The sequence below is a fragment of the Centruroides vittatus genome, unplaced genomic scaffold (genome assembly GCF_030686945.1).
Source record: "Centruroides vittatus isolate TY-2023 unplaced genomic scaffold, ASM3068694v2 contig_628, whole genome shotgun sequence".
NCBI lineage: Eukaryota > Metazoa > Arthropoda > Arachnida > Scorpiones > Buthidae > Centruroides > Centruroides vittatus.
The window spans coordinates 6,471,570-6,489,644 of NW_027122385.1; the positions used below are offsets into that span (position 1 = coordinate 6,471,570).

The 18,075-nt window shown below is 31.1% G+C and overlaps 1 protein-coding gene across 1 annotated transcript; it reads left to right on the forward strand.

Annotated features, from left to right (window-relative positions):
- Positions 1-478: 478 nt before the first annotated feature.
- LOC136979507 (patched domain-containing protein 3-like) lies at positions 479-11,756 on the forward strand. Its single transcript, XM_067275514.1, has 4 exons — positions 479-496; positions 870-1,385; positions 2,403-2,884; positions 10,126-11,756. Exons 2-4 carry the CDS (start codon positions 871-873, stop codon positions 11,754-11,756), a joined length of 2,628 nt encoding a protein of 875 aa, XP_067131615.1. The 5' UTR covers positions 479-496; position 870.
- Positions 11,757-18,075: the final 6,319 nt, after the last annotated feature.

Genomic DNA, 18,075 nt, shown 5'->3' on the forward strand with positions numbered 1-18,075 from the left:
ATCTTCTGTCAACTGTTATGTACCCCCTTGTAACAGGCGATTGCCTGTTATGACAATAAATTGATTGACTTGCATTATTGGTTAAAATTTACATTGCTAAATGCACTGGACTACAGACAGTCATTTCAACACATGGATTAATATTAATAATTAATATAAACTGCATGACGTCAAATGTTCCAAACATGAACATGGTTAAACAGAGCTTATTACAATCGACACCAAATTTTCCTACCAAGTGCACAACTGGAACTTTCTATTTTGGCCTACAATAACTATACGAATTCGCTGTTATACTTTCTGAATACGATAGAAAAGATTGGCATTTATAAAAATTATAAAACAACTTAATCAACAGTTTAAACTTTAAACTTTTGATAACATTTTATCTAACACATTTATACTGTATAACTATGAGCTTTCGGTACAGTGTATAGATAGAAAGCGACGAAAATTTCTCTAAATTTACTACTTAATACCAAAACGAAAGACGTAAGTAAGTATATTACTTTAATTTCATTATTTATTGCAAATTTTCCAAATTTTACATACTGTTTAGATTTTTCTAAACTAAAAACGATTTTTCGTTGATAATTTAACTTTTGCTTTACAATAGAAATTAGAGATTTATCTCAATTAAATTTGCTAAAAGACAGTTTCATTATAATCAATATGCATTTTGTGCTTCTTAAAAAATTTATATTCGACATAATTCTGTAACGTTTTAATATAATATATAATCATTATCAATCATCGACTTTAAATCACCTCTGTAATTTTGTTACGTCACTACTTATTTTATTGCATTATTAATTTCAGGAAATAATTTCCTTTCATAAGAATCTATTTCACTTATTTTACGATTTAAGAATGAAAATGGAGCATAAAAATATAAGAAGGATTGTCTCTATTGCATTATCTCGTGCTGGATATCATATCGGTTGTTATCCTCAAATATACGTTGCAGTCCCCTTTATACTGTCACTGGTTTTAGGAACCGGACTGTTAAATGTCCCGCTACAGAAAGATGTAGAATATCTTTATATTCCAACTAATGCAAGAAGCAGGATTGAGAGAGCAGCTATTGAATCGATTTTTCCAGCCAATATGTCACAATGTGATTACAGAAGAATATTAAGATTCCAAGCAGCCGCAGTAATAATTGTTACTTCTAAAAACGGTACATCTGTCTTAGAGGAATCAATAATTGAAAATGTCATCAAACTTGACGAAATTATTCGGAATGTCACCATCTTTTGGAGTAACTCATTTTTACGTTACGAAGATTTGTGTTGTAAGACGGAGAGGAATATTTGCCATGAAAATTTTGTTTTGGCTCTGAAAGGAAAAACAAACGATATCAAGAAAGGAATATACAAAATCAAGTAAGTTATTATTCTTGTAAAATTTAGACATTACAATTAAGATTCCAACTAAGAATATCAAAGGATAAACCCGAGTTTGTCTCACAACAAGGTCGTTTAATCAGATTTTATATCTGATTAAAGGACATTGTAAAGTTCAGTTGAATAAAGTTCAGTTAACAAAAGAAATCACAATCGTAATGCATTTCGGGATTGTAACATTCTTTCTTCAGGCTGCAAAATACATAAAATATATTCGACGTTAGAAACTTCATAATAATAAATTAATAAATTATCAAATTATACTACTAACCAGGAATATCACTTTTATATATAAACAATACGTTTTTCAAACCGTTTTTGTAAATTTAAAAACATAAAAATTAAATAACAATCTATTTTTTATGTTCTTAAATATATTTAGAAAACAAGAATCATTTCACATGAAAGGTTTGGTGATTGAACTTTTCTAAATTTTTGTGTATTACTTATACAAATTGTAACTAAATCATATAAAGCGGTTTGTTGGTATACGGCATCACTACTCGTGAGCGATTTGCCAAAGGGTGTCCATTTCGAGGTAACTTGACTCTCAGAAAGACTTTCCAATGTAAACTGGTTCCTATTTAGGAACGTCAAACGTTAATAAAAGTAGGAAAAGTCCACGTGGCGAGCACGTTTTCCAGGCACAAACCCACGACCGCGATTACCAGTGTTTAGTTGTTTTACCCACTCGACCAGTGAATAGACTCTTAAAGAGATAGGCGAAAAACTTGCATTAAGAGAGGAAAAAAAACAGAATTGTTTATTTAAAATAAAATAATATATTGGTTTAAAAATAAATGCATAATAAATGTCATTAATATATAAGTACACAGCTACATCTATTTATTTAATTTCATAAAATATAATTTCTTTACTTAAATATAATTATACGTACATTTTTTAATTAAAGTTATAAATTCATTAAGTTTTTGTGGTACTAAACATTTTGTATTTAATATTGGTTTTCTATTTTAATAAATAATTTTTTTACAGATATCCAGCTGATATCTTACAGGACACATTAATACTGTCTGCTGTTCAATTTGGAGGAGTGACTTTAAATAAGGAAAATGTTATTCGAGATTCTAATGCAATTAGATTGGTTTATGGATTGGACCACACCACAGAAGAGAAGAAACAAATGGCGCTGAAATGGGAACAAACGTGTTTACAAACATTATCAAATATTCATTTGAACAATATTAAAATATCTAAAATATTCAGTCAATCTGTTCATAATGAAATTAACCGGATTGGCGAAGGTGCATTGCCTCTTATTCTGATTGTGGCTCCTATTATGTTGACATTTTCAGCAGTTTCTTGCTTGTCAACTGATTCTCTCAGCAGTAAACCTTGGTTGGGTATTGCTGGATGCGTGTCACCATTCTTAGCAACTGTTGCAGCATTCGGTCTACTGTGTTACTGCAGAATAGATTACGCATCAATTAATGTCATGATCGTCTTTCTCATTTCAGGTATGTGTTAATGAATTTCGATATAAAAAAATCACTTTCAGATATAAAAACATTTATTTATTTATTTATTTGCAATTTTTTTACTAACTGAATTTTTATTTGGGGTGATCAAATTAAATCTTCTATATTCAACGCTATGTAAAAAAATATTTAGCACTATAAACAACCAAATTAGATGTTGTGCCATCTATTGTGAGCAGCAATCAGCGAAGGTTTTATTCGTACGAAACGTTAATAATGTACGCAGACCCTAGCCATGTTGGAGTTACAGTTCATTCTACGGTTCACATCGCATTGAGGTTTTGTACAACCTGAAGGCGATGAACAGCGCATTTAAACGTTATCTACCTATTTCATGATGCCCCTGATATATATCCTAATATTACTATATAACTATTCCAATCCACCGTAACTAATCACTTTCTTATAGGTCTACTATATGTAACTTTTAAAATAAATGTATTTTTATATATATTTCTGCCTAGGCTTACCAGACGCCCCGCTTTGACCGCGACTATCCCGGTTTGATGTTGTCGTCCCTGTGTCCCAGCTAGTTTGTTATTTTGTCCTAATTATTCGGTAAAATTTTAAAAGTGCCGAATATACATGAAGTAGAAATAGTGAAGCCTGGGGTAATATAGCGATTTGGCAACTAAAATATCCTCCCGTTACACTCACTGTTGTAATCTAAATATAGCCGATGTCCTATGTTGTCGAGTTCAAATTGCTTGTTGGCATTTGCGATTATTTTGTACTGTACATTAAATCTCTTTAATTTCCAGAATTCCGAAAAGAAATTGTGTGTTTTCTGATGAATTAAAAGAAGGATTATCTGTTTTTGAAAAAGTTTGTGATTGTATTGACAAAGTGAAATATGAACTGTGCTTTTCAGAATTTTCAGTAACTCATGATGAGCATTCGGACATTAAAAATTACTTCAAATGTGCGAAACATAAGGCAAGTTTCTTTCGCTGCTAGTAGCAGCGAAAGAAACTTGCCCATAAACCCATTTGGGAAACATAAACCCATTTGGGAATTTAAATTAACGAAATTTACATTTTTGTTACTAATAAAATGTTCTTTTATTGTTTTTCTACTGTCCTGGCTGTTACGTACATAACGGGATAAAGTATTGAAATCGTATCAAAATTTACCATCTGCGATTTTGCAAATCTCCACGTTTTGACCCGTCTAAAGTCAAAAAACAATAGAGCTTTTAAAAAACTCGGTGGATGTGTGTGTCGGTATTTCGGATCCGGACCGGAAGTGGTTATCTCAGGATAAGGTAATGATTTAAAAATGACGTTTTGCATGGTAAATTCTCATGGTTAAAAATCAAGAGAATGGGAAAAATAGAGTGGAGTTAAGTGTCATATCTCGAGGGAGGTTGGACTTAATGAAGATTCTACTCGTTACTAACATGTATAATTTTTTTGAAACACAACTCTACTACAGTCCGTAAAGAAATTATAAACTCAAGTGAAAATTTTCTGTGTTTTAATTTCTTTTCATCTACAGTCAATTGTTACTATATGAGATGATTTTAATTAGTCTTAAGAATATATAATGAAATAAACAAGTCTTTGTATTGTATCATTTTAATAAACAATCAAAAATTTGAATTGTTATAATTTTTTGTTGTAAACAATTTATAAACTCAAGGGTGAAAACTGATTATTACCGTTGAATGGAACAATCCACTATGCATGTATTTATGTAAATTAGTATGTGTAACATTTTGGGTGAGTCTAAGAATTCAAACTAAAAAAGTGACAAAAATGCCAAGGGGAGTAACCTTAACTGAAAGTGAAATACGAAAAATCTATTTCTTTAAGGGAAAAGGGTGGCCAACTCGTAAAATTGCTTCAAAACTTGGAAGATCTCAAACTGCAGTACAAAATGTACTAAAAAAGGGTGATAATTATAGCAAAATTAAACGTACAGGACGAAAACCAAGTCTGCAGCCTCGTGATCATCGCTGCATTGCTAGTCTTGCAACAAATGAATCATTGTCTACTCGTGAGATAGGTGCAGTTTTACCAACTCCAGTGTCCCACCAAACTGTGTGGAAAAGCTTGAGAAAGAATAAAACAATAAACTTTATGAAAGTGAAGTCCAAACCAAAGCTAACAGAGTTACATCAGTCAACAAGGCTGCAATGGGCAAAAGATCATGTTACCTGGACAACTGAATGGAGAAAAATAGTTTTCTCAGATGAGAAAAAGTTTAACCTGGATGGCCCAGCATATTATTGGCATGATACAAGAAAGAATCCCAGGGTCAAATCCAGTAGACAACAAGGTGGAGGTTCAGTAATGATCTGGGCAGCAATCAGATATGGAGGGAAAACAGATTTGGCATTTATTAATGGGCGAATGAATTCTGAGACCAAGCTATGTTATATGAACGTCTAATCCCATTTGGTCCTCTCATTGGTAGTCAAGACTGGATCTATCAACAGGACAATGCATCTGTTCACAAGTCAGCCAGTACTACAAAGTGGTTTTCACGTGAAAAAATTGAAGTGATGGTTTGGCCAGCACATAGTCTAGACCTTAATCCCATTGAAAACCTTTGGAGTCAACTTGTGGCATTAGTTTATCGCCATGGAAAACAATACAACACATCCGATGAGCTTACAGTTGCATTGTATAATGCCTGGGACAAAATTAAACTAAGTGACATTCAAAACCTGCTTGATTCAATGCCTAAACGAGCTGTGGAGGTAATTGAAAACAAGGGAGGGTCCACAAAGTATTAAAAACTTACTAAATCACCCTTGAGTTTATAAATTGTTTACAACAAAAAATTATAACAATTCAAATTTTTGATTGTTTATTAAAATGATACAATACAAAGACTTGTTTATTTCATTATATATTCTTAAGACTAATTAAAATCATCTCATATAGCAACAATTGACTGTGGATGAAAAGAAATTAAAACACAGAAAATTTTCACTTGAGTTTATAATTTCTTTACGGACTGTATCAAAGAGAAACGTTTTGCCATTTTATTATAATTAAAAATATAAAGCAATTTTTATAGTAAAATTTCATAACAGACGTCACCACACAAAACTTACTTATTAAGGATATAATTAATAGTCTCTCTTCTCAGCCGAGAAAATTCTGCAACTCGTCGATAGATTGTTTTATTATCTCTTCAAAGAACATAATTTTAGTATTACCCTCTTCTATTTCACAAATTAAATTCTCCCTGTTGCTTTAAGTTTAATTATTACATCTTATTATTACCTATAAATTTCAATTTATTAGTTAACTAGCAGGTAGGCCCGGCGTTGCTCGGGCAAAGTAACGATAGCGAAGGTTATGATAATTACGTTATAGTCAACCTTACCCGTTTTCACAGAATGCAAGAATTGGGTCCCCCTGTTTCTCGACTAATTAGAAAATTTTTACATAGGTCGAAAATTATGTTCGATTTCCCTCAAAAACGAAAAAAAACTGCATCTGCGTCTTGCATGTCCCTTTCTCTTAACACTTCCATTGTTACGTAACACTTCCATTGTTTATGGAAGTGTTAAGCCTTAACCCTGTTCCTCTCCCCCGTGGGGAGGAATTTCGAAAAATCCCTTCTTAGTGTGCGTTCTCGTGACGTACCATAACTGTGTACCAAATTTCAACTTTCAACTCCTGACCGTTTGGGCTCTGCGCTGATTATTATTATTATTGTTATTATCAACCCATCTCAGTTATATATATAGATATAGGTACTAGTTAAAATCGTACATTGTTAAAATATCTAATTTATTTTGCATCCGAAACTATCCGCCTAGTTATAGGAAGTGTCTCTGAATTACCTATAAAACTCAGTTCATTGTCATAAAAAATTACCCGAAGGCATTCTATAGTCTGGTTAAGGATATTAGCAATTTGTGGGTTCACCATCTACCAGATTTATGTTCAATACGTTCAGTTTCTTGAATCGTGATATTTTTCTCGAGAGTTTGTGATGTTAATATTCCGATAAAATAGAGAAACTATACCTGCACATTGTCAGTGCTTTTACAAGACGGCTTCAGAACATATAACCGTTCCAGCAAGACCATTCTGGCTAATGAGAAAAACGTTCAAAAATTTTGTCAACTTTTATACACTGAACATTGCGTCAATACTTTGCTTAAACAAATTAAATTTTTCGTTGTTCAATGTCAAATCTCAATTATATATAGACCATGGCTTTCAACAAGTGTTTTTATGTAAACAAATCTTTGTTTTCGTTGTCCTAAGTGTGAAAACGTCCGTAAAGATGAGTTACGATTATAATTTTTCTTTTAACAAAGATATCTTCCGCATGTTCTGCAATGTTAAGAGAGAAGCCTATATTGCGCTTCAGGTTGTCTTTCTTTTTTTTGCTGTTTTGTGATTACTTTTTATTTTCTGTTTCTTTACTTATTTTTGTTTGATTAACTTTATTCAAAAGTAAAGCAAACTCGGAAAACTCCACTTGGCCATTGGCCCATTGGCAAGGCGCAAACCCATGACCAACGAGTAATGTTCAGTGGTTTTATCCACTTGGTTACATGTAGGCACTTTTGTTTAATTCTAAAATGCGTACGAAATAACTTTTTATTGTGATTAATATTTAAGTACATCGAGATAGGTTATATGCGTAGTTCTCTATATATTTTTAAAACGAAGTGTATATGTGATTATTATTCTTTACAAAACATAAGTATACTTATTATAACATCCAAATACGACATTGACAATCGAAAATTTGTTTAATCGAGTAAATGATGGTAAATAAATATTTACCCGAAACACTTCCCATGTCCACTACAGATGAATTATCGTTGTTATCCAACATTTCGTTTATTCTGCTGATTGCAAAACCATATCCAGTGGATTATCCGTACCACTTGCGAACAAACTTTTACGTCAAAAATTTGTTTTGTATTCTCGAAGCTTCGCTGATCTAGGTTTTCATTGGCTTTTTCATTCTGTCGTGAAGGAGGTGTTGTATGTTTTCAATACGATCTCTCCTTAATCGATTGTGTATAATTTCCAAAGGAAAGGACTCAGAGAACTCTTCCCACATACCTTTGTCGATATCCATGAAGAAAAATCAAAACAATTCTTACGTTTTTAAATTTTCCACATAATGCTATCAATCAAAACACCAGCGCTTATGCACAGTTCTTTTTTTACGTGTTTGTGAAGCTAACAAGTCAATTGAAACACAACTACCATAGGGAAATTCAAAAATATTTAACAAAGAAATGTAATTGAAATTACATAATTTAAAATCATAGGCGTGTATCTCATTTATTTAAACTTAAATTCATTTCATATTCGATATAAATTGATATACTTTTGTGCGGTCTATTTTTGTGCGATTTTTTATTTGTGCGATTTGTTTTGTGTGATTTTCTCTACCGACCAATACTTATTGATTAAAATACGTTTTATGTTTACACGGTTTTAAAAAATTTAACAACGAGTTGCCTAACTTCTTGTCCGTTATGATATTTAAAAAAAAATAACATTTATCATATTAATCATAATAAATAAAATCGTGTGTGGCGTCATGTGTTAACGAAATGTCATTACTAATTATTATAAAATGACAAAAAGTTTAATACCGAAAGTAGGGATGAGTTTTATAAAAATTTCTGAATGGTAATAATAAATGAAATTTTCATCAATGTCAACCTCTTTCGAGATATTATACAAGACACCCCTCGAACTTTAACCAAAGTGAGATCTGAAATTTTTATTGATTTTTCCCTACTTATTTCCCTTCCTAATGCCTAAAGAATTTGAAACAAAAGGGAAACAACATCGCTGGAAAATTTTTTAACCCACCATTTTGAATGTAAACATTCGCCCATCCAGGCACTCATTCTCATACTGCAAGACATAAAGTTTACAGTTAACTACTGATTTCATCATTTTATTTTGGTCCCCGGAACACCTTTAACTTCCAGGCCTGCTCCAATAACCTTTACCTCCTCTAACAATCTATCACATGACGTATTTTCCCATCACGAAGCTATAAAAGCCACTTATTCTCCCCTCAGGAGAGTCTCTCATCGAAGAACCGACCGCCGCATCTCTGAGCCTCATAGTATTACTAACAGCGATCCGTGTCTCAGTCGCGAATTTTATACTTTTGTGAAATTTTCGGATACCTTTGTGCCATTAACCAGGACGAATTCGAACCTCGTGGAATTATCAAAGAGGTATGATAACCATCAATGTAAAATCTCTCTCGGCCTCTTACGCGTAATAGAAAGCTAGAGAGCTTAATCGGGAGATCTCAGTGTTAGAGTTTGTAATCGTTAGTTTAGTTATTTCAAATAAATTGTTTTTCATTGTTAATGGTGTCATTTACTCGTATATCGCCTACGCCTTACTGTCGACCCCTTTCACCTCCCTCCACTCGACTGACAAAAAGAATTTTGACCCCTCGGGATCATAAAGGTAAATCAGCCATCCCTTGACAAGTAGGTGGATCTCACCGACCTGTTTGCCGACAAAAACAGGAACAACATCGTTCTACCACTCGGGCTATTCACACCAACAAAATTTAATAGCATCAACGCCATACAAGCACTTGTATGCAAGATATCATAACAAATTTCGCTTCTCAACCTCTAACCCACCCGGAAATATCAATTAAACGAAATACACACTGAGACACATATATACATTCCATACATAAATTTTGTAAATTTATTGGGTTCACAGGTGAAAAAGTCACAATTCCAAAAACACAGAAATTCAAATCTGATACGATTACTATTATATTATAAGAGCCGGCAATGTTTTATAAAACAGCCAGGAAAGAAACAAGAAAGAGTAAGTTTTAAATGATGACAGTACATTTTGGTATTATATAATAATTGCGACGAAAAAACAAGCGAATAATTTATATACAAAGCTTAATTCTATTTTTATTGAAAAAAATTGATTTAGAATAAGATAACATTTAGATTTTTTTTTTTTTTTTTTTTTTTTTGCAAGAGTCACACAGCAGAGACTTTGATCCAAACACAGTACCATTAATGAAACCGTTCTAAATATTATTTAACTTAAAATACTCCTTTGTAGAATTTTCGAATGTCAGCATTGCATTTAGTCCTCAGAAAACTCACTTTCATCTCAAAACATTTCAGTAAACGTTCAATCAATAGTAAATTTATCTTTTGAAACTAATAAATGGTTTTCTGTGAAAAGTTCGAAGATGTGATTAATTTTCTATGAATATTTCAGGTATTGGTATAGACGACGCCTTTATATTGATAGCTGCATGGAGAAGGACTGACGTCAACGCTTCTGTACCTGACAGAATGAAAGACGCTTATGCTGAAGCTGCAGTGTCCATCACGATTACGTCTCTGACCAATTTTCTTGCCTTTTGCATGGGATTTGTCACACCATACAAATGTATTCACATATTCAGCGCATATTCCGCTCTGGCAATCGTATTTGACTATATTTTTCAGTTATTCTTTTTCGGAGGACTCATGGCCCTCGATGGATATAGAGAGAAGAATAAGCTGCATTCTTTCGTTTGCTGGCCAATTAAACGCAGTTATCTAAGACCTGAAGACAGGATACAAACAAAATCTAAACAAAATAAGAAAGAAAATACTTTCATGGTATTTTTAAGTAATGGTTTAGGTAAAATACTAGGAAAATCAATTAGTAAAATTATTGTTATTCTAATGTTCATAATTTATCTAATTGGTGCGATTTACTGTATGAAATTTATTAAAGAAAAAGATGACATAAGTAAACTCTTTCCTTACTCTTCTTATGCAACTGAATATCTAAGTCTTGAAAACAGATATTTTTCTAATTATAGTCATCAAGTGCAAATAGTCATTAACCAGACATTAGACTACTCAAATATTACTGTCCAAAACGATATAGAAGATCTCCTGCAAAGTTTCGAGTCTGCTCCATTTATTTCTGATTCGTCGACCACAGAAAGTTGGCTGAGAGAATTTCTGGCATTCACTAAATCTCCGGTTGCGAAGTTTTCGCTTTCTGGCTACAATGTGAGTGATTCAAAAGACTTTTTGAGTGCATTTAAAAACGTTTTTTTAAAAGTAAAAGTAGCGAACAGGTTAAGAAACGACGTTATCTTTAATGAAGAAGGTGATAAAATTACTTCTTGCAGATTTATCGTGTCCAGTTTCGATGGAGAATCTCGAATTGACGAAAAGTTTTTCTTTGAAAATGTAAGAAAAATTTCCGATAACAGCAAATTTCCAATTACTCCATACAATTTCAAGTTTATATATTACGAACTCTATATTAATATTCTTTCAAACTGTATAAAAACTATTTCGTGTGCTGCAGCGATAGTAATTTTGGTGTTTCTGTTATTTACTCCAAATGTATTGTTTCTTACATCTGTTGCCATCACTATTGTTTCTATTCAGGTTGGCTTGATTGGATACATGTCTTTATGGAATGTAACTGTCAATACTACTGCATTGATAATATTAGTGGTTTGCACGGGATTTTGTGTAGATTATACAGTTCATATGGCTTACGCATTTATCAATTGCGGAAAAAAAACACCAAACGAGAAAATCAAGAGTTGTTTATATGCTGCTGGATATCCTGTAACACAAGCTTGTATATCTACTTTATTGAGTGTTTCGGTGTTATATTTTGGTCCATCAGAATCGTTCGTTGTTGTTTTTAAAATTATAACGTTAATGGTTATATTTGCTTTATTTCACAGTCTTGTTATATTGCCAGTAATACTCAGTCTTTTGGATTTTATCCCTGCATGTTTAAAGAGTTCTACAGAAAAGATTGAATACACAGGAAATGAGCTATCTGAAATTGAAGGTTTAAATCATAAAAATACTTCATTCATTGAATAATGCTGATTAATTTATTTTTGTGATAAAAAGACATCGAAAATCTCGAATATTGGTTTTAAGAATATTTCGTCTTCCTGTGTGTCATGCGTGGTTATTTACGTCGCATTTTAAGGCACTAGCAGTTACCTGAGTACATTAAATGTGGTATACAGAACTAGTTAATATATCTTTTACTTATATCTTTAATCGAAACTGTTATGTTAGATTCACCGACGTTTTAAGTTTGTAACTTGTCTATTTGTGCTTTAACTTTATTCTTAGATATAGTTGTATTCTTTTTAATTTTCTTGGGGATATTTAAATAATCCGTGAATATGAGTGACGAAAAGATATTGCTAAATCACAGTTTCACAGCATATATGAATTCAATAACTAATCGATAAATCTTATTTCATTTGTAAAATATGTTTAAATTTACGTAAAAACAAATATATGTTTTATCTGAAAACATTTTTTATTGGTTTTTCGGCGTATTTATTGAAACTAATTCATGAAACATTTTGGCCGAGACCATTCATAAACTACGTGCCCTAAATTTCGTATGATTCGGCTCCCTCCTCAGTCATCGCATTTCTTATTTCACCAAACACCTTAATTCGAAATTCCCCCGCCCTTTGAATATAAAAAAATATTCTAACATATATAAAAAGGAAAATACAATCTGATAGAGATAAATTTGAAAAACAAATTGGGTAATTTTCATCTTTTCCATCTTCTAATAGTAGGAAATGTTACGATTAAAAAACAATCTAGAAAAAAACATTGGGTATAATCAAAATTCTTACTTTACTTTTAGGAACATGATTTACCGATGGCTCAAGAGGCTCGTGTTTACTTTACCACATCGGAACAGGAGGTTATCGAAAGCAAAAAGTCCTATAATTTAAATTATGCTATAATATAAAAGTTAAATAATAATGAATTCTACAAAAACAGGGATTTTGTTAAGTTACTGCATGTTCCTCCACTTCTTAAAACGATTTAACAGTGAGATGTAGGATCAAACTTAAAATCATGTATAGCACTACTTATTATGGAATTTCATTTCACAATAAATTTTATATTTTTAATTATTATAAAATGGTAAACTTTTCCCGAGGTAAAGATAAGTTTCTTAAAAAAATCTGTAAATCCCAATTGCGAATAAATGTTTCTATGACACCACACGATGAGTTTTTTCCTTAATATTCTTTCTTGGCTTATAATCTACAAATTTTAATATCTCGTACACCGTATGTATAGAAATTATCCTGCGAAGTTTGAAAACAGTTGGTTCTTGTATTTTGAATTATAATGCAAAATATATGTCGAAAGACATACAAATTTTTGTTTGCCGTTTCGTATTTCTGAATTCGGAGAAATCAGAAATTTGCGAAATCAAAATTTGACCGATTGCCATTTTCTCTCTATGTTAACAGCGGGAAAGACATACTTTATTTGTTTTTTTATTAGTATCTGGTCGTGCTTCACTGCCAGATTAAGGTTTCACAGTTTCATAATAAGTTGTTGTATTGTGTGTGTGTACTCTCCAAATGTTCGGCTGTGATCAGTATAGTATCATATTGTTTTATTTGTAGTAAACAATTTATATTATATATAATATATATTTTTTCCTGCCTATCGATTAGAGAAACGACGTAAATACATAAATGCCACGTTTTTTGAAAAATAAACTGTAGTCAAATTATAATGTAGTGTATACGTTAGATAAGATTGGCATTAAAAATTGTATTGACCAATATAAGAAATTAAACTTTTGATTACATCTTATCTGAGGACGTGTATAACGTGTAACTATAAATCTTCAGTGCACTGAACAGATTGAAAGTCGAACAAATTTATCTGAATTTATTTTTTAACATTAAGAGAAAAACGTAAGTAAATATATTTAATTTAATTCCATTTATTCTTTAACATTTTATTATATAAAACGAAATTTTTATTGATAAGTTTACTTCACAAAGAATGGAAATTACAATTTAATCTATTTTATTTGAAAAACGATAAATTTATTGTAATAAATTTTTCTCTTATGCTTCTTAAAATATTTTCTTGTCCAACGAAATTTATAATCGTTTTCTTCAAATCACAAAATTACACTAGATAATAATACAATTTACACTTATTTATCTGGTGAGAAAATACAAATGATTAATACTTAACAACACCATTGCAAAGGCTTATTCAATAAATGCATTTTTAAATTAATAACTTGTTTTAATACAATATATTGATATTATCTTCATGAAGCATCAAAGTTCAATAACCCTTGTACTTACGTTACGGCAGTATTTATTTTATCGTATTATTAATTTCTGGAAACAATTTCTTTTTATAGAGCTCTATTTCAGGAAGTTTTTCACTTATTTTACGATTTTAGAATGAAAGTGGACCATAAAACTATACGAAGGATTGTCTACTGCATTATCTCATATTGGATATCATATCGATTGTTATCCTCAAATATACGTTGCAGTCCCCTTTATAATGTCACTGGTTTTAGGAACCGGACTGTGAAATGTTCCGCTACAGAAAGATGCAGAATATCTTTATATTCTATTCAATGCACGAAGCAGGATTGACAGATCAGCTATTGAACCGATTTTTCCAGCCAACATGTCACAATGTGATTACAGAAGAATATTAAGATTCAATGTAGCCGCAGTAATAATTGTTACTCCTAAAAACGGTATGTCTGTCTTAGAGAAATCAATAATCGAAGATTTCATAAATCTTGACGAAATTATTCAAAATGTCAGTATTCTTTAGCATAACGCATTCGTGCGTTACTCAGATTTGTGTTGCAAGAAGAAGAATATTTGCATAGAACATTTTTCTTTGACTCTGAAAGGGAAAACAAATGACATCAAGAAAAAAAAATACAACATCCAGTAAGTTTTTATTTTTCTTATGAAATTTTGTCATTTTAAACTATCTAAAATGAACTTTGTAGTCGTTGTAAGATAGGGTTGATAACGTGTTTCCTGTATACGTAAGTTTCTTTATAGAAATTTCCTAATATTACAAGCACTTTAATGAAGTAACCTGCAACAATTTTTTACTTAAAAATCAATACATTTATTAATGCATTAACATTAATGTAGAAATATTAGATTTGTATTTATACTTCAGTTATTACGTTTCCGACATAATATCCTGTTGATTATACCCGTATTTATTAGCATAGCGAAAATTTTTATATTGATTTTTGGCTGTAAACTCCACTTGACAGCTTTTTTGGCCATGCATGAACCCTTGTCATTCATGGGTTCATATGTAGTGAGTTGTGGAAAATTACTGTAATAGACAAAACAGTATTCTTTATTAAAAATACAAAAATATATTACATTTTAGAAGACATATAATAAACGTTATTAATATTCAATAAATAGATAAATTAAATAAATAAGTAAATATATTATTAAAATATAATTTACTAACCCATGTTAAATTCTCCACATTGATTTTCGTGCGATACTTAGTTTTTATCCAGCGATAGCCAAAGATCCAGCTTCGCACAAAATAGAAGTCTGAAATAGAATTAAAATTCTTTCAGCTGTACCACTTAAAAGAGAATATTCATGTCTAACTAGAATCAAAAATTTAATTAATTCCATGCTGCTAAATTTTGTTCTCGACGTACTGTCACAAGACAACTCAATAAGATAATTATTATTGCCTTATTGTCCTTATTTCAATCTATATACCGTATTTTACGGACTTAAGACGCGCCTTAATTTTTAAGCATTTTTTAAAAAAATACCTATAAGACGCTACGGACTATAAGACGCAACTGAATTTTGGAGGCAATTTTTCGAAGAAAAAAGTGCGTCTTATAGTCCGTAAAATACGGTATATAATCGAGACGAGTTGATAATAATAATAATAATAATCAGCGCAGAGCCCAAACGGTTAGGAGTTGGAAGTTGAAATTTGGTACACAGTTAGGGTATGTCACGAGAATGCAGACTAAGAAGGGATTTTTCGAAATTCCTCCCCACGGGGGAGAGGGACTGAATTAAAAGGCTTAACATTTCCATCAACAATGGAAGTGTTAACAATTGAATTTTCAACAATGGTAGTGTTACCTAAGAATGAAATTGTTAAGAGGAAGCGACGTGCAAGACGCAGGTGCAGCTTTTTTCGTTTTTGTGGGAAATCGAACACATTTTTAAACCCATCTAAAACGGTAGGACGGATCTAAAAATATGTTCGATTTTCCGCAAAAACGAAAAAAACTGCATCCGCGTCTTGCACGTCGCTTTCTCTTAACAATTCGTTACGTAACACTTGCATTGTTGACCCTTCCATTGTTACTTGACACTTCCATTGTTGATGGAAGTGTTAGGCCTTAATCCTGTCCCTCTCCCCCGTGGGGAGGAATTTCGAAAAATCCCTTCTTAGTGTGCGTTCTCGTGACGTACCCTAACTGTGTACCAAATTTCAACTTTCAACTTCTAAAACGTTTGGGCTCTGCGCTGATTATTATTATTATCATTATTATTATTATCAACTCGTCTCGATTATATATATAGATTTAAACACTAAAATACTAAAATTAATGTATACAATGGAAAACGCTTACGAAAAACAAGTATCCAGCTCCCGACAGTAATAGGCTTTTTGATGGATTTTTTAAATGATTCATAATCCTAATATAAGAATTAAAAATTAAATTTTAAGAACTAAAAACATATGTAAAATTCCTAAGATACGGTTAAAAGGTGTTTTATCTTTACAATGTTCTGCTAGAACGTACAATACTTTCACGTGCACCATCGTATTTACTTGCAGTCGTTATCTAGGATGGTTGCCCATGATTGGTTAATTATTCTGCCTAAGTTATTATTTATTCTATTTTTTTACCCCGTTTAATGTTTATATGCCCATATAATTGCCTCTTATAATTATTTGGTTCTTTTCTCTTTATTTTAATTGTATCTAATTTTATTTGGCACCCGTATTTTTTAAGATGTTCAGCTACGGCAGAATTTGCATAATTTCCTCTTATGGCGCATATATGCTCTTTTATTCTTATTCCCAATTTACGTTTGGTCTCTCCTATATATGTTTTACTAGAACTACAACTGCAATTAAAAAATAAACTACCTCATTTTCATTCATTAAATCTAATGTTTCGTCTGACTTATAATATAAATTTCTTTTAAACATATTATTTCTATCAGGAACTAAGTTTACTCTATCTTTTAGGGTATTTTTGACTCTTTCAAATATTTTTGGAATATAAGTAAGATTTACGCATTTTTAAATCTTTATTAAACTTTCTATTATTATTAGTTTGATTATCTATCCAATTTTTCCACTTAAGAATATTCTAAAAAAATATTAGATAAGTGAAAACATTTTTTCTATTTGTTTAATTTCTAGACTTTCATCGTGTAAGTTAGTTGTTCTGTTTTTGATTTTTTCAATATACATTTTAAATATATTAAATTTCATTGATTGAGGGATATTGGACTTATAGTTTAAAACTTTCGGTATCTGCATGGGTTTTATAAATTTTTTTGTATTCTAAAGTATTGTTCTTCCTGATTATAGTTATATCTAAATAATTTAACATATTATTTTCTTCAATTTCTGCTCCGAATTTTATGTTTTCATCTATATCATTGACCTGTTTTAAAATTATTTTTTTTGCTAGTTTGCTATTCATCAAATATGATTATGCAGTCATCAACGTACCTATTGTAAAATGTTATTCCTTTTATACTTGTATAGGCCCAAGACTAGCAGAGATTGTTATGATAGAAATGGATAAAACAATTAGAGATTATTTCTCTAATTTTCTTATCCATTTCTATCATAACAATCTCCGCTAGTCTTGGGCCTATACAAGTATCCATCGGTATCCCTTCTTTTTGGCTGTAGAATTTATTCTCATACTCAAAATAATTATTTTCTATGACAAGGATACAAAGTTTATTGATCCATTCGGGGGCTTTAATATTCTGTAATGTTATTTTTAGTTATGCTTGGGTACATATTCTTAATGTCTAAGGATAAGAGTTTTGTATGACTATTAATTATTATATTATCATTTTTTAATCTATTTATTAACTCATCTACGTTTTTAAACTATAATCAGAAGTTTCCATCATATTTAATTTAATTTTTAAAAATTTTTCTAAATTGTAATATACATAATTTTTTACGTCAATTAAAGGTCTATATTTAACTGGGTTCTTATGGGTTTTGACACATATTAAACTTAGGTATTCTATTATTTTCTCTAATTCTTCTTCTGTTATCAGGTATTTTTGTTTTTAAGTTTTCCAGGTCTCTGTGCAGATTTTTGTCA